The sequence below is a fragment of the Folsomia candida genome, unplaced genomic scaffold (assembly GCF_002217175.1).
Source record: "Folsomia candida strain VU population unplaced genomic scaffold, ASM221717v1 Fcan01_Sc042, whole genome shotgun sequence".
Taxonomy (NCBI): domain Eukaryota; kingdom Metazoa; phylum Arthropoda; class Collembola; order Entomobryomorpha; family Isotomidae; genus Folsomia; species Folsomia candida.
Window position 1 is genome coordinate 537,864 of NW_019091234.1, and position 23,042 is coordinate 560,905.

The window sequence follows — 23,042 nt, forward strand, 5'->3', positions numbered from 1 at the left end:
AAATTCAAATTGTGTGTACATATAAAATATTTATTTAATTGGCGATAATTCATTCATATAATACATCATGATACGTAACAATAATTTAGTTTTATATAAAGATGGATTCAGTGCAGACAGATACAAAATCGATCCTTGTTTTTTTTCAAGACGGGGTCGAGGAGGTAGTTTATTAGAGGATGGAACAACCACTGCTCTCCCTGTGTCGCCGCTTCTTTCCTCCCATCAAGTCCAACCTGAATGGAACGTTGGGGTCAGTCCAGCCTCCTCCTCCTCCACGAGTACCACGACTAGTAGGGTCAATTGCAGCATAGTGATAAGTTCGGTGTGGGTGTTGTTGCTGTCCCCCACTTCGGTAGTAGCCAGAAGGGTGGTGGGGGTCAAGCATGAAGCCGTGACCTTTCCCATGGCCTCCGAGAATAGCGTACCCTCCTCCCCTCTGCGGAGGACCTACTACCAGTTGCGGCTGCGGCTGTTGCTGTTGTGATACTGCGGGTTGCGTGACTCCCTTTTTGGAGGAGGAGAAGAAGCTCATCTTGTTGTTGGAGACTCCGACTGGTGTGGTGGCAGAGGTGAGAATGACGGGATTTTTGAGGACACGATCACGGTCGATAAGTCCACCACCCTTCTTTTTGTTATTACTACTACTGTGCAGGATGAGGCCACCACCTCCGGCGGCGGAGGCGGCGTTGACCTGGTTGAGCTTGGCCATCTTGTTGTTGTTGTTATTCGTGTTGGATCGGTTGAAGCTGAAGAAGGGTTTTCTCGTGGGTGGGGAGAGTTGGGGGACGAGGGCGAGGGCGTCGTTGGTCGAGTGGAGGTTGTCGGAGGGGTCTTCCTCTGGCGGAACGGGAGAAGGAGCCATGGCCGTTTGGAGGTAGACGGAAGAGAGGAAGGTGAACACGGCGTTTACATTTACGTCGTCCTTGACAGAGGTTCGGAACAACTTGGGAATTCCAAGCGTTCTCGCCATCCCTTCAAGATCACCACTACAAAAACGGACCAAAACGAAAACCCAGTGAATAAATAAAGGTAAAAGTTGAGACGTGTCAGCCTATACGTATTATCCGTGTCTTTCTTACCTATCGACAACGGCCTGTTTGTGCAGGTCAATTTTATTGGCAACGAGAACCATCGGAATGTCACCGCATTCCCGACAAACCTGCAACACAAATCATAGCACGGAATTAGTTAACAATCTCTTCTCGCCACATGCTAAATCAATTTAAAATCGTCCACCACACGCTGCGCGACCAAGATTTATTGACATCACCGCACTCTTGTTTTTAATTATACCTTTGCATGTCATGCCAGAAGACCTTAATTATAAAACCCATGGTTCATTTGCCTCGATGAGCGTTTCTTGGGTTGTTATAATTATTATTATGGCCAAGAAACCTCACACATATGTGTTGCGATCAATTTCCTGTATTATTTCTGATCATGATTTTCAACAATGCACCACTTATGGAAGACAATGCAAGTTGATTGCCACTACTCGACGACGAATAAGACGCTTTTGTATAGGAGTTGTTGTGTAACAAGAATTTTATGCCCATCTCCCTCTCGGAGGTGACGACGACAAGTTTGATTGAATCCAGGCTATGCTTCATTACCCTCGTCGAATGCAAATCAGCCATCCGTGTGATGCGGTGCAGTGGCGTTTTGCACTACCAACCACGCCACACACACTCGGTCCGTGGTGGTGGTGTCGTGCACGCATAGAGGACGAAGAATTCGAACTGATTGAATTACCGATATTGTGCGATTCGTCGCAGCATTTTGCTCAGATCAACAACCTGCATTTTTGGTTCTTCCATCTCCTGCTCACCTGCGCTCACCTCATGAACCGAGTTCCACCCCATGTCGACTCCGACAGAGCCAGCGACATGACGAATTCGACGAGGAGGGAGAAAGTGGAGGCGTAAATGCCATAGGAGAGGAGGCGAAAGGTTGGGAGGAGGACGGTCAAGTCCAAAGGCTGCTTCTTCTGACCACCGTCCTCATTAGGGTGACTCCCGTGGGAGTGACCATGATGATGTTTGGACACTTTGTGACCACTTTTAACCTCGGGTGTGAGGTTAACACATTTTTTGACGCCCATTTCTTTCCGTCCCCACTTTTCCTTCCAGCACTCAAACTCTTCCCAGTCATTAAGACAAAAGAATTCCTCCTCCTTTTGCTTCCACAAAATGGGGAGACCAGCCTCCACTATCCGGTGAATGTAGGCTCGGACAAAAATTGAAAAGTAGTTGCGAATGGAGGCGAAAGTTGCTGCATAAGCAAGCACATTATGAAATTTCAAATATTCGATAATTATGAAATGCCTCCTACCAAATTTTCGCCAAGTATTAAATAAGAAAAACTCGCCTTGAATCGAGATAATTTCAGAGTTTTCTGTTGGCTCCCAAACCAAACTGTCTGGACTGGCCTTTCTCATCAGGTTTGCGAACCGAGTGGTCTCTGATTGTCGAGAAAGATAAGCGAAATTTTTGCTCAAACTCCACCGAGGGGTTGTCAAACTAGTATTCATGCCCAATCTGACGAAATGTGCGGGTATGGAGCTTCCCTCCTCGAGAAGATAAGCCAGCTTGCTGCCGCTGAAATTGGCCACATAGTTGGTCCGATTATGAAGTCTGTAAAGGTACGACTGGTTTGAAGCTTGAGAAGAGAGCCCCGACATGAACAAGTACTGGACGATGAGAATCTCTGAATAGTACAACATCCGTTTGAAAGGAGGGACATAGACAGCGTCCACGCCGACGAGTTGAAGGGACGTGTCCAGCAAAGCCTTGTAGCTGAGGGGCAGATTGCTGGGCATGATGGTGGCGCAGAGGAAAGAGATGACCGTCCCGGTGTACGCATTGCTAATGACGAGAGTGGAAAGGAGCCAGATGCCGAATAGGACTCGGAACGAGACGAGGAGCACTTTTTTGACCATTCGCTCCTTCGGATTCTGCTCCACCATGGCGGCCCAGACCATGAGGCTCAGGTGGACCGCTAGGAAGCAGCTTCCAGAGCACAACTTCCACCCGTTTTTTGACCCTTCAGTGGGCAGATGATTAATGCTGATGCTTGCGGCAAGGACCAGACTCACGACAGGAATGGAGAGAACGATAAGAGTCCAAATCCGAGAATCGTACGGTTGGAGAAGTGCAGATTTGCCCACACCCCATCTGTCCAAGATGACTACAAAGCTGAGCGGATCTGTAATCCAGCCCTGAACGATGTATTCAATTCGTTGGTGTTCCTTCGCAGAATACGTGAAGTACAAACTAAACAAATTAGTAAAAGGTAGCATTACATGACCACGTTATGAAATTATAGGCAAAGAAATATTACGCACTATGTGGACTGCCAATTATCAATCTCGTTAGAAATGGTTCCCTCCAGGGCTTGAGGATGCCTCAACAGTCGTTCAAACTGGGCCGACCCACTCTCGAACCCACTCCCGGCAGGGTTGAACACCACCCGGAATTCCAGAACCTTTGATAACAGGTCCACAATGCAGAGACGCGGATCGCCAACAAAGTTCCCCAAATCGTCGCAATTTGGGACGTTGCCTTGTGTATTAAAAACGAGAAAATCTCGCTGTACTTGCACTTGCGTCCCGTTCAAGCGACAGTGCAAATTTCGCCACATGGAATCAATCGAGTTTCGAATCTCTCCAATCGTGGCGAATTCGTCCAAGAGAAGCTCGACTCCAGGGCCATGCTGAGAGTAAAGAGGGCAATGGAGACAAACGATATGCACGGATGGAGCATCCTCGTCCTCCGAAACGACAATGTACTTCGAAGTTGTGTGTATGAATCTTAGAATGGTGAGAAATTTGGGGACAAAGTCGGCCATATCTGACCAGGAATGCGGGAGTTGGAGCAGGATGTAGGTCGGATTTGCCGTGAGGAATTTGGGACTCTGCATGTAGTCGAGCAAGTTAGCCCAGAATTTGGGCCTCCGAGAAGTCGCATCCCTCGGCAGGACAATCAAGAGGGTGGAACATTGGTGGGAGAAAGATCGCCTGGCTGGAGGAGGAGTCATGCCACTTTTGGGGTTTGGAATATTGTTGATTTGCCCCACGACCACTCGGTTGTTGTTCCGTTGGCCATAATAATAACGCTGAACGTCCTCATCCCCAACGGGGCCGAGAAAGTGGATGGAACAAGGACTCGAGAAGATTTGGGGCCAGGAGGAGGAGGAATGACCTCGAACTCTGAGACCAAGGAATACGACAACAAGTACGAGCTGACATTGAAATTGTTTCATTTTCAACAATGAAGAAAGCATATGATTAAAAGTACGAACAAAACGCCTAAAACGACCGATCGACCGACTGAATGAGTGACCCTCACTGGACCTTGCAAAAAATACTTCATTTTCTGAGGGCAAAGTACAGAATTTCCAGACAAAAGAAAGCCAACAACTATTATCTACTTATCCATAAGCACATGCGTTACGTGTGAGTCCGAAATTGAGTGGTTCCATCCTCTTCAACGACAAAATCATCTTTTGTTAAAAAAAGTTGAGTTAAAGAATTCTCTAATCGATTCATATTGTTCTTGGGTTTGAACGACAACACATTTTCATTTTTCAGTTTGTTTTGCTTGCTGTTAGAAATTATAAGGATATTTTAAACAGTAAAGTAAAGTAAAGAATAGGGTTGGCCTGTTAATAATAACGTATAAAAATAACTGGGCTCCATTGTGATGAAAGTTTTTCCTATGTGATTACGAACTTCATCCACTCTGCTTTGTTTTCAAGCACCTTCGAGCACATTATTTTGCAAATAAGATTATCAGTGTGAGCATGCATGGTCAAGTGAGAAAGACAATGATCGATTATTTGTGTTAGCGAAAGCGGTGGAACAATTTTTGACAGTGCAAACTACTCACTTACTTATTAAGCATTACTATTAGAGATAAATTACTATTTGTAACACGGCATAATCTCGTTTACATAATCACCAATTTTGCACATGTCACTTCGTTTCGTTACATTTGATATTGTTATCAAATGATCCTATTTCGAGAGGGGGACGAATTAATGCAGGATGAGAGAGATATGTACCACGAGAGATTAAGGACGTTGATGAATAAATATAAATAGAACCACTTTTAAGTTTAACCCACGAGTTTGCAGTCGTTCTTTCTTTGGGTTTGTCTACGCAAACGGCTAAATAAACAAATATTGTCCATGTCTCCTTTGCGCCTATTTCTGGTGGTTTTGTCCTGCATCGTCCTTTCTCAAGGACAACTGCAGTACGATTATGCCTCCGTCATCTCAAAGTCGCTCCTCTTTTACGAGGCGCAGAGGACGGGGCGACTTCCAGCAGACAACCGGATCCCGTGGCGAGGCGATTCCTTCCTGGATGACAAAGGATTGAGCGGCGAAGACCTGTCGGGTGGATACTTTGATGGTGCGTGGTCAATAGGCATTCATCTTTCGACAAGGTCTGATTGTATGCGAAACTTTATTATTCCATGTACAGCGGGTGACTTTGTCAAGTTTGGGTTTCCACTGGCATCCGCAATGTCCATGCTGGCTTGGGGGATGGTGGACTCGGTGGAAGGGTACAAAAAGGCTGGTGAATGGGAAAATGCGTTGGCCTCTCTCAAATGGGGGATGGATTATATGATCAAGGTTTTTAATTAGCAAATGTCGAAATACTGAAATGTCACGTGGACATGAAACTTAATATTTGTAATCTTTAGAACCATCCCTCCCCAAACGTGCTCTACGTTCAAGTCGGGAATGGAGAAATTGACCACAACTACTGGGGTGATTATTTAGGTTACTTAATGTAACGAAGGGGCAAGTTGAGACTCTTTTTTTTAACTAGGTCGACCCGAAGACTGGACGACTTCTAACGGACCTCGACCCGTCCTCCAGGCCAACTCTAGCAAACCAGGTAAACGCAAATCAAATCACGATCAGTTGCATGAATTTCGATCCAATTTACCAGCCACCAATTTCATGCAGCGTCGGAGGTGGCTGGTGAGCAAAGCGCTGCAATGGCTGCAGCTTCCATTGCCTTTCGACAGAACGGAAACACGTCGTATGCTGACACCCTGCTGCAACATGCCCGAGAATTGTACACCTTTGCGACAACGTACCGTGGCCACTACAACGAGAGCTTCCCCGAAGTGAAGGAGTTTTACGAGTAAGAAGTCACAATAGTAAATATATGACTTTAGTCTCAATTTGCCTCATGGGTGCATAATTCTTATCAGCTCGTATTCCGGCTATGGGGACGAGTTGGCTTGGTCAGCGTCCTGGCTGTACAGGGCGACGGGTGAGGCGGGGTACAAGGCGGACTACGAGCAGTGGTGGTCAGACTTTGGGCTGAGCGGACGTCCAAGCGAGGCGAGCTGGGACTGGAAGCAGGCTCATGTTCAAGTCCTCCTCGCCAGCGTCGACGGAGCGGCACGATACCGAACGGCGGCCGAGAGCTTTTGCAACTGGGTGGTCAACACTGCCCCCAAAACTCCCAAAGGCCTCGTCTTCATCAGCATGTGGGGCTCCCTGCGCCACGCCTCCAACGTCGTCTTCCTCTGCCTCCAAGCCGCCAATGCAGGAATCAATCAGCAAGTTTATCGAGACTTTGGCAAACAGCAGATCGACTACATGTTGGGAAACAGTGGGCGCAGTTTCGTCATAGGTTTCGGAACCAACCCCCCACAACGCCCCCACCACGCATCATCGTCAGTCCATTCACCATTTAGTTATGATAAGGCGTTATCCTAAATCGTACCCATTTTGCACAGGTCATGCCGTGATCGTCCCGCACCTTGCGATTGGGCCGACTTTTCGAAACCTGAGCCCAACCCGCAAGTGTTGCATGGAGCTCTGGTCGGCGGTCCAGATCAGAATGACAACTACGTGGACGACCGGGAGGACTACGTGGCAAATGAGGTCACGCTCGACTACAATGCAGGATTTCAGGGAGCAGTGTCAGAAATGTGCAACATCTACTGTCGCACGTAGAAATGAACGACGGAGAAAAAAATACATGTAGAATAGAACCATTTACTTACAAATCGCAATGTTTGGTTGAATTGGCAAAATGATGAAAACTTGGCAAAAAAAACAAGACTTCAATAATGTGGGAAGAAAAGAGTTAAATGACAAGACCATAAAATTTAATGAGTGCCACATTAAATTTTAACTCGATTCACTTTGTGCCAAGGTACAAAATAAATTGATTTTCTCGAAAAAGGTGAAAAAACACCGCACGTGGGAAATATTATGGGCGAGACTGGCTCATTTCTGTCACTTCATTCCGCTAATTTATTGCATATGCCAAAAAATATGGTTTGACTTCGATTTCACGAACGGTGAACATTTCATGCCGCCTCACATGATGAGAGTGTAAGTTACTACTTGTAACCATATATTTACCTCCTGAAACTTATGGGCGATCATCGAATCGACTAATAATTTTTTTCGACATGCTTGACAATTTCACATCACCAGAGTTTCATACAGGAAATCATAATCATATTTTCGTAAAATATTTTTTATCCTAATATTTTTAACTCGTGTGCGTGATCAGTCCAGGAAAAAATGAGGACTTCCACTTTACACTCTAAAATCCTATTAGTGATGATTATAATTAAACCATTAGTATTTAGTACTATTGCTCATGCGAGGTAGTTGTCTGAATTTGTGCACCATGATAAACACCGTTACTTTATAAATACGCAATATTCTTGACCTGACCGATCTCTGTGTGCATGTTTGTTAATTTAGGGTTGTGGACGTACTAATTTTCTCTGCATTGCTACATAAATTCCTCGTTGCAGTCGTTCTGTTTTATCACCTCGTGATTGCACTACTAGCAGAGAACACGGTTCATTTGCAATTTATGAATGTGTGCGCAGCCCTTGCACGTAAGTAAATGCCGATCCTCAAAGGGTTATTAACGAGAGAGACGTTTAACTTTGTTTGCACGGTTTGTTAGCATGAATGAAGAGACCTGTAGAGCAAATGAGATGGGCAATTTGAAATGCAAATTAGACGACTCCACATCATAAAGTACAACAACAAACAGAACAAGGACCGATCTTCTTCGTCCATGTCATGTCAAATCGTTAAAAAATGTTTGATCCCAAGAGCGGATTGAGAGAGAGAACCACTCATTACACGCAGCCCCAGCCAAGAGACAATATATTACCAAACTGATATCAAACACTTGGTGCAAAAGTCGAGTGGTGGGTGCTGAGTTGCTTGGTGGTTGTTGAGGCTAAGATTTATTTTCGAGAGTCGCCAAGAAGAGGAATTCTATGCCGGGGGACACGTCCACCACGAATATCATTGTTTTGCCACCCACATCATTGACAGCAGCAGCAGCGTGAATATTTAAATTCTGTTGGCGAACGGATCACCCATTCTTTTTCTTCTATTATTTACCAAGAGGTGAGTGAAGGGTCATTGTCTAATCTTGAAATCTAATACTCGGCGTCGTCGGTTTTGCATGAGTCAAACTGTTCCTGTTCCTGTCATTCGGGAGGAATACCCTGTGCGGGATCACATACATACTCATTTGCATAGACATGTTTATGCATTTCGCGTATGTGCATATGTGTTGAAATGCGTGGAGCCATTATTGTGAGTGGGTGTGCTTTGTGTCTGGAGGACGTGGCACGCATAATTCGATATGATAACGTTTGAACAAAAAATGCATGTGACCCACCTTATTTTTCCACTTTGGAAGGGCAAGAAATGAATCTTTGTCCGTTACACTGCACGCGAGGACGCAGGCATTTGCTCCACCTGAAAAAATATATAAGCATTTCATGAACGGGTATTTTATGGCGTGTATAACTGAAAAATTTCTACTCACGGTAATATGTGCGTGTGATGGCGTCAAATTCCTCCTGTCCTGCCGTGTCCCTACACATTTCATCAGAGTCAAATTATTACGATTATTGTACTCACAATCATCAATCACAAATCTCGATATATTTCATCAACATAATTGATTGTTGAGTGACTGACTTACCACAGCATCAATCTGACACTTTGATCATCTATGGTCATCACTCGTTCGAGGAAGTCCACGCCGATGGTTTTCTTGTAATCCTGAATAATTGTAGGATATAAATGATTTATCCAATGTCATAGTACACATACTTTGCTAAAATAAGTCGATAATGCGAACATTTGCCGTCACAAATTCGACTAAATATTCTTACCCGGGTGAAGATGCCGCGACAAAAGCGTTGGATCATGGACGATTTCCCGACGGAACCGTTCCCCACGATGACCACCTAATCACAAATGGGAAAAAACGCTATTAATCATCATCACACGTGTAGATAAACATGTTTTTGATTGCAAATTAAGACATATTTCCATTTAAGTGGAATTGTGAGGCTGAATTTTGCTGAGATGAGATTCTCGATGGATATTTTTCTTCTTCGCCTCAACTTAATTCCCTATTATTCCCAGCTTGGTTATCACTGCTTTCATCTCCAATTAAGCGGAATAGAGAAGGACTGACTCCATTTATTATCGGAAACAATCGGCAATCAAACCTAAAGAGGAGAACGCATTGTCACCCAACCAAATCTGAGTCCGGATCTTGCTCATGTGTAAAAAAACACGAGATTTATAAATCTTCGTCAGTGTGTGCAAAATTAACTGATTTTGACAACAAAACACTTTTTGTGTGGTTTAATAAGGATGCAATTTTATGCGGACAAAACAAAAGTTTGAAAATGTAATGATGAGTGGCTGTCAAGCTGTCCATCATTTTCTCGTCTCGAGCTTTGTATCATTTTGCATAAAACACTGAGCTCACGATACATCAATTATGATTGTCTCGAGTAAATCATTATCCTCTCAGGCTCTCAGCCGATTCTAATAACCACCACTCTTGTTTTATGCATACATTAGAATACCACTCTCAGAATTAGAGAAGGCTGAGATTGATTGGCGTATTTGAGTGGATACACTTCTCAAGTTACTTGAGTCAAGTATCAGAGTGTGAGCGAGTATGACCTCGTGTCATGTCGTGTCGAGTATATTTACTTACAAATTTCTGTTAGTTTTTAGCCCGAGGAGGGGCTTATGGAATCGTCATGTGTGTCCGTCCGTCCGAAAAACGATAGACCAAAGCAGCTGAACCAATTGAGTTCAAATTTTCCACACGTGTGTATTATACGATTAAACTTAGGAGTTATTTAAGTTCGAAGAAATGTAAAAACCGACTCTGTCCCTGACTCGGGCTAAATGAAGTCTGCTGAACCGTAGGTAATTTTATTTTCAGGCGAATAATAATGTAAATAGTGACTGCCACAGCCCCCAAAATATGCACATGCATCATCCATTTGATACTTCAATGTCGTTCTGCTGAGAGACGCTGAAACAAAAATGTGAAATGAAAACAGGTCAGCACTCTTGGAATGCATTTGGAGGGAGGTGGACGTCCACCTGTCAGTGAGCACTTTTCATACGTGTCATCATCCATTTATATGATCGCCTCCCTCCATTAATTACTGCAGATTAAGATGTACATACTTCACGGTAATGAAAGTGGACTAATGTGCACAAAAATATACATGTACCTACTCCGCCCAGACCAGCAAAAATGCGTCTTCTGCCTTAGTAAGTGATATCATGTCCTTAATTAATTCATCTCTGCTGGCGGATTGGTCGTGTGGCTTTTCTTATTAATGCATAAACCATCATCCACTTTTAACGAGAATATGAGACTACGACTCTTGCCCAAGGATGTCGATCTTCCCAAAATAATTTGTTGTTGAGGTCAAAATTATTGATCGTTACTTTCCTCTCGAGAGCCGAGTACATACATATTTTGCCCAAGAAGGGATGGAGGCAGGAAATCTGAGGAGCAATAATTAGCAACCAACAAGAACAACAACCGGCTGCACCTTCGAATTGCAGATGAGCCAAATATTTCAAAAAGTATGAAATGAAACTTATCTATGATTCAGCAGCGAGCAAATGCCAACAATTATTAATGGGCTGGTAAAAGGAGACAACCTTTTGAAATATGAGAACCCACCACCACTACCAGAAGAAGAAGACGAAGAAGAAGCAGCAGCTCAAGTCTTCAAGATAGTTTCTTTGTAAGGGTGAAATTTAGCAGAGGAGAGGAGAGCGTGATAATAATGCGACTCAACCGGACTTGGATATTATTATTTGCAATTATAATTTAGTGAATGCAATTGGCACAAAGTCTGATTAATTCATGGGAGCTGGCGTGACCAATGGCATGTGACAGGTCTTATGGTCGCCAACCTGATAAAGCAGTCATCTTCATCCCCGTGGTGCAGTGTGTTCTCAAAGTATGACCATTATTGTTTGGTGACGGGTCAATAGAGGCGTCGCAGTTTAGTGGCAAGGAGAAAATTGGAGAAGAAAGAAAATGCTTTTATTCTCATTTGCACACTCAAATCCACTTTTTTTGCACACACAACGAAGCGCTCGTCTTCCTGGGTTGTCTCTCGGCCTGACCTATGCTTCTTGCATGCCATGCACTACAAGGCACATAAAGTACGTAATTTTATGTGTCCGAGAGCAAGACCACCTACGGCTAAACATGGTGGTTTACAAGGATTTAATTTCATCTCTTGACTGCCAAGTTTACTTAAAAAATTATGGGGTTTTAAGTCATATTTGTATGTACATTTGAGTAGTGGTCATCGTCGTGATTTGTAAAAATGTTGTGTGGGGTGATTAACTGCATGTAGAGAATAATGCATATTATACTTCACACAAAAACTCACAGTACAGAAAATAAAATGGATCATACACAATCGTCGGAAAGTGTATTTGCTATTTATGTGGCCCAAACCAGAACGCAAATTGAATAAGTGTTATTGACGTTGGCATCGAAGGCGGGCGAGTGTGACACAGAGACTGGTAACATATTTCCACGCCATGTTTTGCATATTATTACTCAGGCAGGGGAGAAGAGCAGGAGACCATCATAACAAATTAGAATTCGAAACGACATCAAAATCACACCTGGCTGGCTCGGCCTTCGTCATCCCAACCATCATCGCCATCCTTAATTTAACAAGGGAAAACGGAACCGATCTCGTAATATGTACGTCGCTGCCAGGGTACACGTATGTAGTATGTACCGCATAGGTCGTCAGTTTTACGAGTGTGCAACATATGTGCTGCATGTTGAATCACGCAAAGCAAGGATTTGGCATTTCTTTGAATCCCATTTCGAAATGGATGAGGAAGGATCTTGGTTTTGGTTTGCTTTCAATTTGGAGTTGGTGGGTTGAGACGGAACGGAATAACCAAACACAACAACAACGCCAAGAAAAAAGTTGGACAAGCCCGAGGAACGGGACGACGAGGAAGGTGTTGCTCGCCATACAATGCCTACAACACTCTCATTGTTACACTTCAACACTCCAATAAGATGCAAATTGAATCAAATTGGATGAAAATAGTCAACAATGGTACGCAGTCACTAAAGAATCCACCTAACTATCCGCTCCTCCTGGTGTGTATGTATTTGTACATGTATTTATTTATAAGGCCCTGCATACGTGGGTTAAAGGAATAAGTGGAACGCAAACCCGTTTTTTATTTGGTCTTCAAAGATAACTCTTTTTCTGGCGTATTTTGCCAGATTTACAACATGGCTCCATTTTCTCTGATACAATAAGGTGCCAGTTACTACATACATATTTACTACTGTGGAATTCCATCCATCCTCCCACACTAAATATGTTTACATGCGATATTTGCACAATAAAAAAATATATGTGACAACCAGCAAGAGGGGCGAACTATCATAAAAATGACATTAAATTTCAATTTAACATCCATACAAAATAATACCAATGCCGGTAGACATTAGACTCCGCGTAAAGGTATCTGAGGAGGCAGCCGCATTGTGATACGCACGCAATAAAAGAATGAGAAATGTTGGTCATCTATCTCATCGACCAAATCACTACCATTTCATTCCTTGATAAATTCAAACTCTTATCGCCCCTCGCAATAAAAAATAAGCGTCGGAAATAACATGTATTTCTAAATCTATTGGCGGACAAGATTCCGTGTCTCGTTATTAGTTCTTATCAAAGCAACGGCACAGGAGTATATACGTACGCAACTTCCGACACCAGAGTCGGCTAGGATTTACCTTGATTACAATATTGTGGTACATTCCAGTCTAATTTAACATGCATTTTATTGCAAAATATGGCATTGACACACTATTTGTCTGTATGAGCAACTGGGTCTAAAAATGTCGCTACCCCCCACAACGAGTAGGTAAAACAATTCAACGAGTCATTCCCTTCGCCCATTAGGAGTCTGTCCGCATGTCCATCCATCCCATTCCGCATCAGGCTGAGCAATAAAATAGCAAGTGTAATTGCAAATGAGTTTGAAATCAAGTCACTGGGGAAGCACAACTAGATTAGAACTAATTACTGACATGGCATGGATATTATGCAGTGAATAATAATATTATTGTACGGATGATGACGACGATACATTGCATTGTTGTGCATGAAATGAAGTGGGTCAACTCGGATTATTTGGTTAAAAATGAGCATTTTTATCAACTCGTTGTTGCGAATTCATTTTTATTTTTTGCTACAGAAGAGATTCAAAGGAAGCACAAATCCGGAGATGTTGATAAATGAAAATAAAATGCAATTTCAATTTGTGTAATGCAGTGCGACGAGAAAATATCTAGAACGACACCTGCTCAATCATTCATCCAATATTCAATTGTTTCTCGTTAAATTTGGCTGCATTACATTTCCTCCTTGCTTCATTTTCCTGCAATAATTATGCATCCATTGTCATCAGGAGCTCAATAATTCTCGTGATGGCAATTTGAGCAGTGGTGGTGGAATGAAATGAACGACATGATTAGTACAGGCATGCATATATACAGATATGGATGGTAAATAGGTGTTCTAGTGGAAAATGACAGGATTTGCACTTTTGAACTGAACGAGTTAATACTTTTCCACCACCAACAACAATAAAATAAAAGAATCTTGTGCTTTATGAGAGAGAAAGAAAGAGGTCGGACAATGGCTATGCGAATTAATGTACATCAACTTGTTCTTCCTGTGTAATTCATGGCGTGGACACGCACAATTTCTTGGTTTAAACCCCTTCTTGGTCTCCTTCGCTATTGCTTTATCGTAATCGTAGGAAAGTTATCGTACTGGTGGCTTAACGCACTGTGAGTAATGCTTAATCGTGGTTGTGCATGGTGAGAGCTGCTGCTTATGTACGTAAAGCAGAAATGTTTAACATAAAACTGCAATAATTATTGCACACTGTAATAAATTACATATTTATGCAGCTCAGCAAGTCAACCATTGTTTCAGCTCAAAGTTTTAAGACTGTTGTTGTTTTGTTTGGATGGTCTGTTCGAGTGGAGAGAAAACAGCGCATTATTATTATTGGCATTATTATTAGGATGATTTCTGACGACCTCGTTCCTTGTATTCAGCAGGATTAAACATTATAAAAAGATTAGTTGTTTTGCTCTTGGTTCTGGCTTTTCGATAGAATCAGATACTTATTACGATGATCACATTATGATATGTACACATTCGTGGATTGATAGAATTAGGGAAAAAGGGGTCGAAGATCGTTCACGAATCTGCGAAAAACTTGGATACGTTTATTGAGCCACGATATTTTAGACAATTTGAGCGACGGAGGAGGGGAAAATTTAATTTTTTATCTCATTGGGTTCCAAGTTAGTTATCGTCACGCCTAGAGTTGTAATGCTTTGCTCATGGTTTTTATGTGTTATGAATCGAGTGTCGTTTGTTTGTGGCCTGTGAGTGTGGCTGGCTGAGTGAGGAATATAATGCTGCTCGTCATGCTAAATGGGGGCTGATGACAGGATAACTTTCTTCCCAATTGGATGACAACTAACAAAACAATTGTCAAAAGTGACAAATTTTCCTCGAAGGAACCAGAGGAGTGAATGGATGCGGAGGAGGTGGTTGTCCAATAACTAGGATTGCACATAAGTGGGCATGAACGCATATGGTTGAAGAGATAACCATGCACTTTTTTGTCATGGCGTGGCGTGACATTCCGTACAGCCGCCGTGACGCGTTTGTTGTGATTCTGCGGTGGTGGGGGTGATAATTACAAATTTAAAACGCTCACATTTCCACCACTTTACTTTCTCTTGTTGTTTTTTATGTTGGGTAGCTTTCTCGTGGGGCTTGTACCTCCTCCCCTTTCAGAAGCTGTGTCCTCGTGACAAGACCGCCCAACCTCGAGCATTCAGATTTATGTGACGAGCTCAACGAGAGAAAAACAAGGATAATTTTTAGGTTTATTACGTGTTCTGCGTCCTGTCAAAATTGCGACAATGAGCTTTTTTGCATTATTTATTGCAACCCGTGTTTAGCTTTTTGGTGTCACGTTTAGCATCTCCAACGTCGCCTTGTTCACACCACTCACTCACAACTCGAGATCGAGCCAGAGCCTGGATTCGGATGAATAAAACGTGTATCCTCCTCGTTATTAGGAATGTTGGTCCTCTCGTTAGCAAAAGATGAAATCCTATCCTAAGAAAATTGTTGGTAGTGCGACGTGGACGACGATCGTCAGTGGAAAAATGTGCGCGTCTACCTCCAACAGCGTCGCCAGTCACTCAAGCGTTACAACTTCGACCGCAATTCTAATTTCATATATTCTTAAAAATTCCTCATACCAAATGACAAACCACAAGTTTAAAAACCACTTCAAGTTCATTTTCAACCCATTCACTCGTTAAATGAGCGTCACTAAATAATTTGATGTCATGACAGATGGAGAAAACTGAAATCACATTTGCATTCTGTTTTGTCAAAGGGTTTTCATACTTTGCAAATAGTAAGGAAATTTGTTTAGTGAATTATGCAGTATTTATGAACGTGAACGTGATATTTGGCGTTGGATGTTGCTTAACTTTTACAAGAAAAATATACGTGCATGGTCGAATCCACGCCTGTCGTATTATCATTGTGTGTGCATACCTGCTTTCCATTTTAATGGACATAAGTCTCGAGTCGCTTACACATTTAATTAACAAATTAAGTGCTTAGTGCACACAGAGATTAAGTCGTGATTGTCAAAATGTTATGTCCCGTGGAACTGAGAGACCTGTCACAACAACAATTAACACAACGTGGCCAAACTTAAGAGCTTGCAAATACTTATCCATTATCGCTTTGAGAATTGGAATTAATATTCCTGACTTTAAATACGAGAATCGAGTTGAATCCACTATCAAGCAAGCAAGCAAGTGGTGTGTTTATTTATCAGTGTGAAGGGAATAATTTACGTTTAGGTAATCATAATAAGCAGCATAGCGGTGGTGTTGGCCGTATTTGGCCACGATGACGACGACGTCTATCTCCAATCTCATCCCATCTCCCTTAAAAAAGGAGTTTGAATAAAGGCTCACCAATTTACGGCTTATTCTGCTAATTGAAATTCAATACGTTTCCTTTTGATCAAACAGAACTTTATGGGAAATTATGTTAATTGGTGTTTGGACAGGTTTAATATTATCTTTGGCGATTTTCTTGTCGAGGACGACACACAATCATCATGACCACGTCGCTCATGTGGGATTACGAAACAGTTGCAGACATTCTCTATTTAAATCTATCGGACGACAATCGAGAAAAATGTGCACTCCTCCGTCGAGGTACGTAGAGAATAAGTACATGAACTTATAGAACCGTGTGGGTCTCACAAGAGATAGAGATCGAACTCGATTAAAAAACTTAAAAGCAATAGCGCAACAACTCGTCATCGTGCTTATGCATTCTGACTCGAGAAACTTGAGACAAAGGTAATGGAATGGCTCTGGGCACACCGTTATTGTTGGTAGGCAGAAAGTGCAAGTAAAGTTGTGGTCGTTGTGATTGTTGGCTGCTGGTTAAGTTCAGTGGCATTTGTTGCATCAACGCCAAACATAATGAAACAGGTTGCCCAATGGCCAATAAAATGTATCTGATGGAATGGACTAGAGGCGAGTTTAGAGCTTGCAAAATATTCTCACACTCAAGAGTCAAGTCTATCCATCACGCGCAAAGTGGACTTGAGCACTTTTCTAGTGTGGGAATATGTTGTACTTGGCCTGAGAAGAAGAGTGCGCTTGGTTGGAGTGAGATGATAACTCCGCCTGATAAGCGCCCTCTTAACGAGGATGATAAGCAATCTTTTTTTTCATACCTTCATCGCGATCTCAAAGTCTTCAAAGAACGAGTCCCTCATGATGTCGGTGGTGGTGTCCGTGTCCGTGTTGTCACTGACCACGTCGTCCAGATAAGAGGAGGTGAAACGTCGGTCACTCTGCGCCCAGACTCCGTTGACGAGAAACATGAGCACTATTTATCGAGTCTCAATGGTGGAACTTTTGGGTGGCAGAGAGGATTTTTTTGCATATAATTTATTTTAAAAAATTCGCTGCGATCGTTGGTGATTTAAGTCATTATTATTGTGAGGAGGAGGAAAGAGAGGACGACGAGTGGGTGGAGGGAGAGGTCTGCTACTACTCATTCACACGTCTTTAGAGCCATCCAAGTGGGAAATGGACCTTTTGTCTCCACTCTACATGTCACGATTTAAATGAATTTGGAAAGATGTGCTCCAGTGATTCACAAACAACCCACCTCGTCAACGAGGACAAAAATGCTCCGAAATTGTCAAGCACACACACACACACGGAGTTTAAGAAAGAGACAAAACTAATGCAAAGTGGGGACCGCTTTTTTATTAGTTCTAATTTTGCTCTCTGTTCAACACTTATGTTCACAGGTGAGTAATCCTCTCTGGGAGTGAACCGATGAGAAGCAAAGCTGCTGTCCGTCGCCACTTTTGCTAGTTTCCTTCCAAGCCTGAGGAAGAATGACGACTGACTTCAAAATTGTCTTTTAATCCCTGCACCACCAACAATGCCAGTATAACAGGCATCCACGTACATACACAGCATACATATACGTGCAGATTGCTATGTAGTTCTTGTTGTGGTGTGGATTGTTTATTGTTGGTCCGCGCATACATACCTACCAAACGTACCTATGTACATATGCAATCCTGCTATCTTTCACATGCCTACAGATTTATCAGGAGCTAATTGTTGCATGGTGAATGATAGATACTTGCTAAGAATTATTGGAAATGTCCTTCTTTTAGGCGGAGGCGAAGCTGGACAGAAGGGTCACAAATTCGGAGCATTTCAAGTAACCGTTTTGAAGTCCTGTGTGAAAAAACGGGAATGCACGCCAATTTGGTCAGTGAACGCATTATTAATTCGCAAGTAAATGTGGGATCAACATCGCGAGCATATAACAACTTCCTTCCACATTGATGCTGAGGGTGATACAGAGGAGGAAGTGGAGAAAATGCCCCAAGCCGCTCGTCCACCAACCTGACGGCCAACTCGTTGAGGAGGAGTTCAACAGCCTGAAGCCTGAATCGTCTTCTTCTGCTAATAAACTAACCATGCAATCAAACATCCCAGCAACAATTTCCCAACAACCAGAAGAAGAAGAAGAGGAACCACAACCCCCGAGGAGTTTTCGGTCCAACTGATCTCGTCCATGAGATGAGATAGTGGCGACGCTTTACTTTTACCACAAGAAACAACAAATCATGCAAAAATCCATACTTTTTGAGTATCACTCAAGTTTTTCGCAGTAACAAATAGTCGCTATTTTCCAGCCTTCGCCAAATGACACGTATAGCACGAACGCACGAGACGTTTATTATTTTCTCTGATTTGACAAAGCTCAACATGAATTTTGGGGCGATTTGATTGAAGATTATACACCTACTTACGCCAGGCTGGTTTTTTACAAGGTTGACACAAATCGGGCGGGCATCCCATTGAGAACCGAAATGTGATGACATCCGGGCAGCGGGCACCACGTTTGGACATCACGGAACGTTTCAACGCTCTCCGTTCTTTCATCATTTGCTTCCTCATGGCCGCCCGGTCTCCAACCATCTGTCGCCCCATCACTTGGACGTATGGTCCTGGACGTTTTTGTCCAGGGCAGCACGGATCACGACCAGACGCAACATCGTCCATCATCCCCTCTTTGGTTTCTGCACAGTTGAACTCTTTCGCAGCGTCGGATGCAAATTTTCCAGGGCGTGGGATCTGCGTACAAAATTCCTTATTGAATAATGGACTCGCATATTTATGTATGCGTGTCAGATTTTTGGAAATCCTCACTTCGTTGGTGACATAAATAAGCCGGGGTGGTTTTAATTGCTCAGGATGTCGCAGTTGCCGAATGCAACAGCACGGCTTTGTCTGCTCCCAAATCCAGGTGGCATAATCTCCCCAGGGGGACGTACAACCGTTTCGGGGGACACAAGGGAAGAGGTGGCCGTTGTCACAGGCGATAAATTCCGTCTTGTCACACCGGATGGGAGAACAAATTGCATACTTTCCAGGCCAGGGGTTCGTACCGTACTCCCAGTTCCGAAGTTTAGTGGGCTTAAATGCATGGTCGAACTAGATTCAGAATTATTTAACACAATCGTATTTTGTCAAGAAATTGATCGCGTGTAAGGATTTACTTGACTGGCAGTATAAAATCCTGACATTGTGGTACAGTTAATGTGATTGTAAAATGTGACTTAATAATTTTGATAATTAATAATTAATTTTGAAGCTCGAATCGACTGTTATACATTTCTAATTTCGATATTATTATAATCAGCGAAATGGTTGAATCACGAGAAGCTGTTATACGAATTTTTCAAAGATTCTCCATTGGTGATTGGTGAATATTTTTCCAAAATCGTATCAAAATTCAATCCCTTGGGAAGTCACCTTGGGACATAAATATGTCACAGCATATTGAATGGTACAGCATCTGATACCATTCAGTGAAATAACTTTCCACAGGCGGAGTCCGTCCAACACTATTCCATACCGGAGATACATACATGTCTCTTGAAATAGAAAATAGCGAAACAAGGTGAACCTGCAAATCGATCACGTGAAAATTGACTTTATAGGATGACGATGTTGGAAATATGTAGATTGGAGGTCGTCGAGTCACCAGAAAGTGAAAGTGATCTGATTTGTATACCAAAAGTGACCACAGCAGTCACGCACACACACACACACACGTATTTAGATCCAGTGATGACTATCTCTCACTCAACCGCTATGTCGAGTGACCTATTTCTACAATCAATTTCATTTTATTCCTCCCTTCGACAAGTCATCAATTGTTTCGTGGTGCGATTGGAGTTGTGAATATTATACAATACGCATTTAGACATGCGCATACACTAAAATATTGTTTTTTAAGTTGATTATCTTCGCCACAGTATGGGTAAAATGTGGGGAAAATACATACAAGTGTGGGTGGCACTTCTGATTTGTACCGTAATTGTCGATGCACAGCAATCTCAGCCGCAGCAACGCGTACGTTTCTCCTCAACGGGACAAGGCAGAAGGGTTCAACCCCAATCAAAGGTATGCAAACTTGTCAACGTATCTTCTGACCATATCGTTCCCAACTATTCTCGTCTTCTGGCCCGAACTTAATGTTGACCTCACCCCCTCGTAGTTCAATGAGCAGTTGGTGGAGGAGCCAGAGTACGCTCAGTTGACAGTGGCGCAGAGAGAACGTCTCCTGCTCGAAACAGAAAAGTCGCTAAGAGTTCGTGAATCGCAGGTTGATAAGTCCGCGGTGGCTTATGCGCAGCGAGAAGAAGTCCTAGCACAGAGAGAAGTCGCCCTGGACGCTCGAGATGCCGATCTCGACCAAAGGAGCAGAGACCTCGACAAACGTACCCTCCACGTGGACAAGAGACTCAAGGAGAGGGAGGCCAGGCTGGCTCAGAGGGAAGCGTGAGTTTGTCTATAATGCGATACCACAATAAGTTCATACACGCGCATGGAAATAATTGCGTGCTCATTATTTAGCGAATTGGCAACTCGTGAGCAAGATATTTTGAAGATGGCGGAAGCTCGAGAACAGGAGATTGAGCGATTGAGCCGTGAGCGTGAGGCCTCGTCGAGACAGCGAGAATGGGCGTTGGTGGAGCGAGAGACTGCAGTGGAGGGGAAGGAGAGGAGCCTCAACATCAAGCCTGCCTCCCACAACCAACGCCTGCAGGGCGACACAGCAGTGACTGGTTTCTCCAGCCTTCGTACGCCGACTACGACCCAGTACCAACGACCACGCCCACAGCAACAATTTCACCAGCAGCGAATCGTCCCTGCAGTGGTGAGAACGACGCCAAAGTATTCCGAGGACGACGAGGATGCTGCCCCATCATCACCACCACCACCAAGACGACAACGAGTCCGACAACGGCAATAACTTTTAATTTTTAGTGTCGTATCAGAAATTAGTATTATGTGTCTTTCTATTGAGCTTCAACAGTAATAAATTGTCGGAAGTAAATTTTCGCGTCTCCTAAATATTCGCAAAGGAAAAAAATGTCTCATAAGTACTTAGGGGCCGTTCATAAATTATGTAACGCAAAAATCGTAATAAATAAATAAAATAAAATAAATTTAAAAATTTTCTTCTTCATTAGTTAGGTAGAAATTGTGATCTAAAGTCTGATTTGACCACTTTGTTAAGTTAAAAGTACAGAATTTTAAAACGTAATGTTCATGTAAATTTCACTGAATAGTCTTCAATGTAGACTAACGGCGGAGAACTAATTTTAAGTTCTCCTCAAGGGAACATGAAGCCTCATCTCAAAGTGGCATTGTATGCGGATTTTGAAATTGTGTCTCAAGTTGCATTTCTTCAATTTCTTCAAATTTTGAAACATGTTCATCTGGGCCATAAGGATTACCATGGGCCATAAGGATTACCATGGGCCATAAGGATTACCATGGGCCATAAGGATTACCATGGGCCATAAGTCTTACCATGGGCCATACATCTTACCATGGGCCATAAGTCTTAACATGGGCCATAAGTCTTACCATGGGCTATAAAAATTACCATGGGCCATAAGTCTTACCATGGACCATAAGTCTTACCATGGGCCATAAGTCTTACCATTGGCCATAAGTCTTACCATGGGCCATAAGGATTACCATTGGCCATAAGTCTTACCATTGGCCATAAGTCTTACCATTGGCCATAAGTCTTACCATTGGCCATAAGTCTTACCATTGGCCATAAGTCTTACCATTGGTCATAAGTCTTACCATTGGCCATAAGCCTTACCATTGGCCATAAGTCTTACCATTGGCCATAAGTCTTACCATTGGCCATAAGTCTTACCATTGGCCATAAGTCTTACCATTGGCCATAAGTCTTACCATTGGCCATAAGTCTTACCATTGGCCATAAGTCTTACCATTGGCCATAATTCTTACCATTGGCCATAAGTCTTACCATTGGCCATAAGTCTTACCATTGGCCATAAGGATTACCATGGGCCATAAGTCTTACCATGGGCCATAAGTCTTACCATGCGCCATAAGGATTACCATGGGCCATAAGTCTTACCATGAGCCATAAGTCTTACCATGGGCCATAAGTCTTACCATGGGCCATACATCTTACCATGGGCCATAAGTCTTACCATGGGCCATAAGGATTACCATGGGCCATAAGTCTTACCATAGGCCATAAGGATTACCATGGGCCATAAGTCTTACCATGGGCCATAAGTCTTACCATGGGCCATAAGGATTACCATGGGCCATAAGGATTACCATGGGCCATAAGTCTTACCATGGGCCATAAGTCTTACCATATGCCATAAGGATTACCATGGGCCATAAGTCTTACCATGGGCCATAAGTCTTACCATGGGCCATAAGGATTACCATGGGCCATAAGGATTACCATGGGCCATAAGTCTTACCATGGGCCATAAGTCTTACCATGGGCCATAAGTCTTACCATGGGCCATAAGTCTTACCTTGGGCCATAAGTCTTACCATGGGCCATAAGTCTTACCATGGGCCATAAGGATTACCATGGGCCATAAGTCTTACCATGGGCCATAAGGATTACCATGGGCCATAAGCCTTACCCTGGGCCATAAGGATTACCATTGGCCAT

The 23,042-nt window shown here is 43.1% G+C and overlaps 4 protein-coding genes across 6 annotated transcripts; 2 read left to right on the plus strand and 2 right to left on the minus strand.

Annotated features, from left to right (window-relative positions):
* Positions 1–16: 16 nt before the first annotated feature.
* On the minus strand, positions 17–17,896 carry LOC110861554 (ras-related protein Rab-40C). The gene is made up of 7 exons (XM_022110688.2): positions 17,209–17,896; positions 9,192–9,266; positions 8,999–9,078; positions 8,840–8,889; positions 8,690–8,769; positions 1,083–1,162; positions 17–989 (listed from the first exon to the last, which is right to left on the minus strand). The coding sequence occupies exons 1-7, from the start codon at positions 17,356–17,358 to the stop codon at positions 173–175; spliced, it is 1,332 nt and encodes a 443-aa protein (XP_021966380.1). The 5' UTR covers positions 17,359–17,896; the 3' UTR covers positions 17–172.
* LOC110861552 (endoglucanase E-4) lies at positions 5,169–7,212 on the plus strand. The gene is made up of 7 exons (XM_022110686.2): positions 5,169–5,413; positions 5,486–5,637; positions 5,709–5,775; positions 5,837–5,905; positions 5,977–6,157; positions 6,228–6,698; positions 6,762–7,212. The coding sequence occupies exons 1-7, from the start codon at positions 5,191–5,193 to the stop codon at positions 6,979–6,981; spliced, it is 1,383 nt and encodes a 460-aa protein (XP_021966378.1). The 5' UTR covers positions 5,169–5,190; the 3' UTR covers positions 6,982–7,212.
* Positions 17,897–18,184: 288 nt separating the features above from the next.
* LOC118433126 lies at positions 18,185–20,026 on the minus strand. Of its 2 annotated transcripts, XM_035844767.1 has the most exons (3): positions 19,567–20,026; positions 19,217–19,501; positions 18,185–19,141 (listed from the first exon to the last, which is right to left on the minus strand). In XM_035844767.1, exons 1-3 carry the CDS (start codon positions 19,591–19,593, stop codon positions 18,809–18,811), a joined length of 645 nt encoding a protein of 214 aa, XP_035700660.1. In that variant the 5' UTR covers positions 19,594–20,026; the 3' UTR covers positions 18,185–18,808. The 2 variants fall into 2 exon arrangements, with proteins under 2 accessions (XP_035700660.1, XP_035700659.1); XM_035844766.1 differs by having other exon boundaries at positions 18,185–19,501.
* A 164-nt stretch (positions 20,027–20,190) lies between these two features.
* On the plus strand, positions 20,191–21,525 carry LOC110861521 (ribonuclease Y). Of its 2 annotated transcripts, none has more exons than XM_022110648.2 (3): positions 20,191–20,476; positions 20,571–20,854; positions 20,930–21,525. In XM_022110648.2, exons 1-3 carry the CDS (start codon positions 20,330–20,332, stop codon positions 21,327–21,329), a joined length of 831 nt encoding a protein of 276 aa, XP_021966340.1. In that variant the 5' UTR covers positions 20,191–20,329; the 3' UTR covers positions 21,330–21,525. The 2 variants fall into 2 exon arrangements, with proteins under 2 accessions (XP_021966340.1, XP_021966341.1); XM_022110649.2 differs by having other exon boundaries at positions 20,679–20,854.
* The last annotated feature ends 1,517 nt before the right edge of the window (positions 21,526–23,042 follow it).

Bases quoted from the DNA above. Each gene is read 5' to 3' on its own strand.
- LOC110861554 (XM_022110688.2), bottom strand. From the start codon at position 17,358: ATGTTTCTCGTCAACGGAGTCTGGGCGCAGAGTGACCGACGTTTCACC. The intron at 8,890-8,998 runs GTAAGTCAGTCA...TGAAATGTGTAG, and splicing joins AGTGTCAGATTGATGCTGTG to GGACACGGCAGGACAGGAGG. The intron at 8,770-8,839 runs GTGAGTAGAAAT...ATATTTTTTCAG, and splicing joins CATCACACGCACATATTACC to GTGGAGCAAATGCCTGCGTC.
- LOC118433126 (XM_035844766.1), bottom strand. From the start codon at position 19,593: ATGTCAGGATTTTATACTGCCAGTCAA. The intron at 19,502-19,566 runs GTAAATCCTTAC...TTCTGAATCTAG, and splicing joins GATTTTATACTGCCAGTCAA to TTCGACCATGCATTTAAGCC.
- LOC110861552 (XM_022110686.2), top strand. From the start codon at position 5,191: ATGTCTCCTTTGCGCCTATTTCTGGTGGTTTTGTCCTGCATCGTCCTT. The intron at 5,414-5,485 runs GTGCGTGGTCAA...TTCCATGTACAG, and splicing joins GTCGGGTGGATACTTTGATG to CGGGTGACTTTGTCAAGTTT. The intron at 6,699-6,761 runs GTCAGTCCATTC...CATTTTGCACAG, and splicing joins CGCCCCCACCACGCATCATC to GTCATGCCGTGATCGTCCCG.
- LOC110861521 (XM_022110648.2), top strand. From the start codon at position 20,330: ATGGGTAAAATGTGGGGAAAATACATACAAGTGTGGGTGGCACTTCTG. The intron at 20,477-20,570 runs GTATGCAAACTT...ACCCCCTCGTAG, and splicing joins GGGTTCAACCCCAATCAAAG to TTCAATGAGCAGTTGGTGGA. The intron at 20,855-20,929 runs GTGAGTTTGTCT...CTCATTATTTAG, and splicing joins AGGCTGGCTCAGAGGGAAGC to CGAATTGGCAACTCGTGAGC.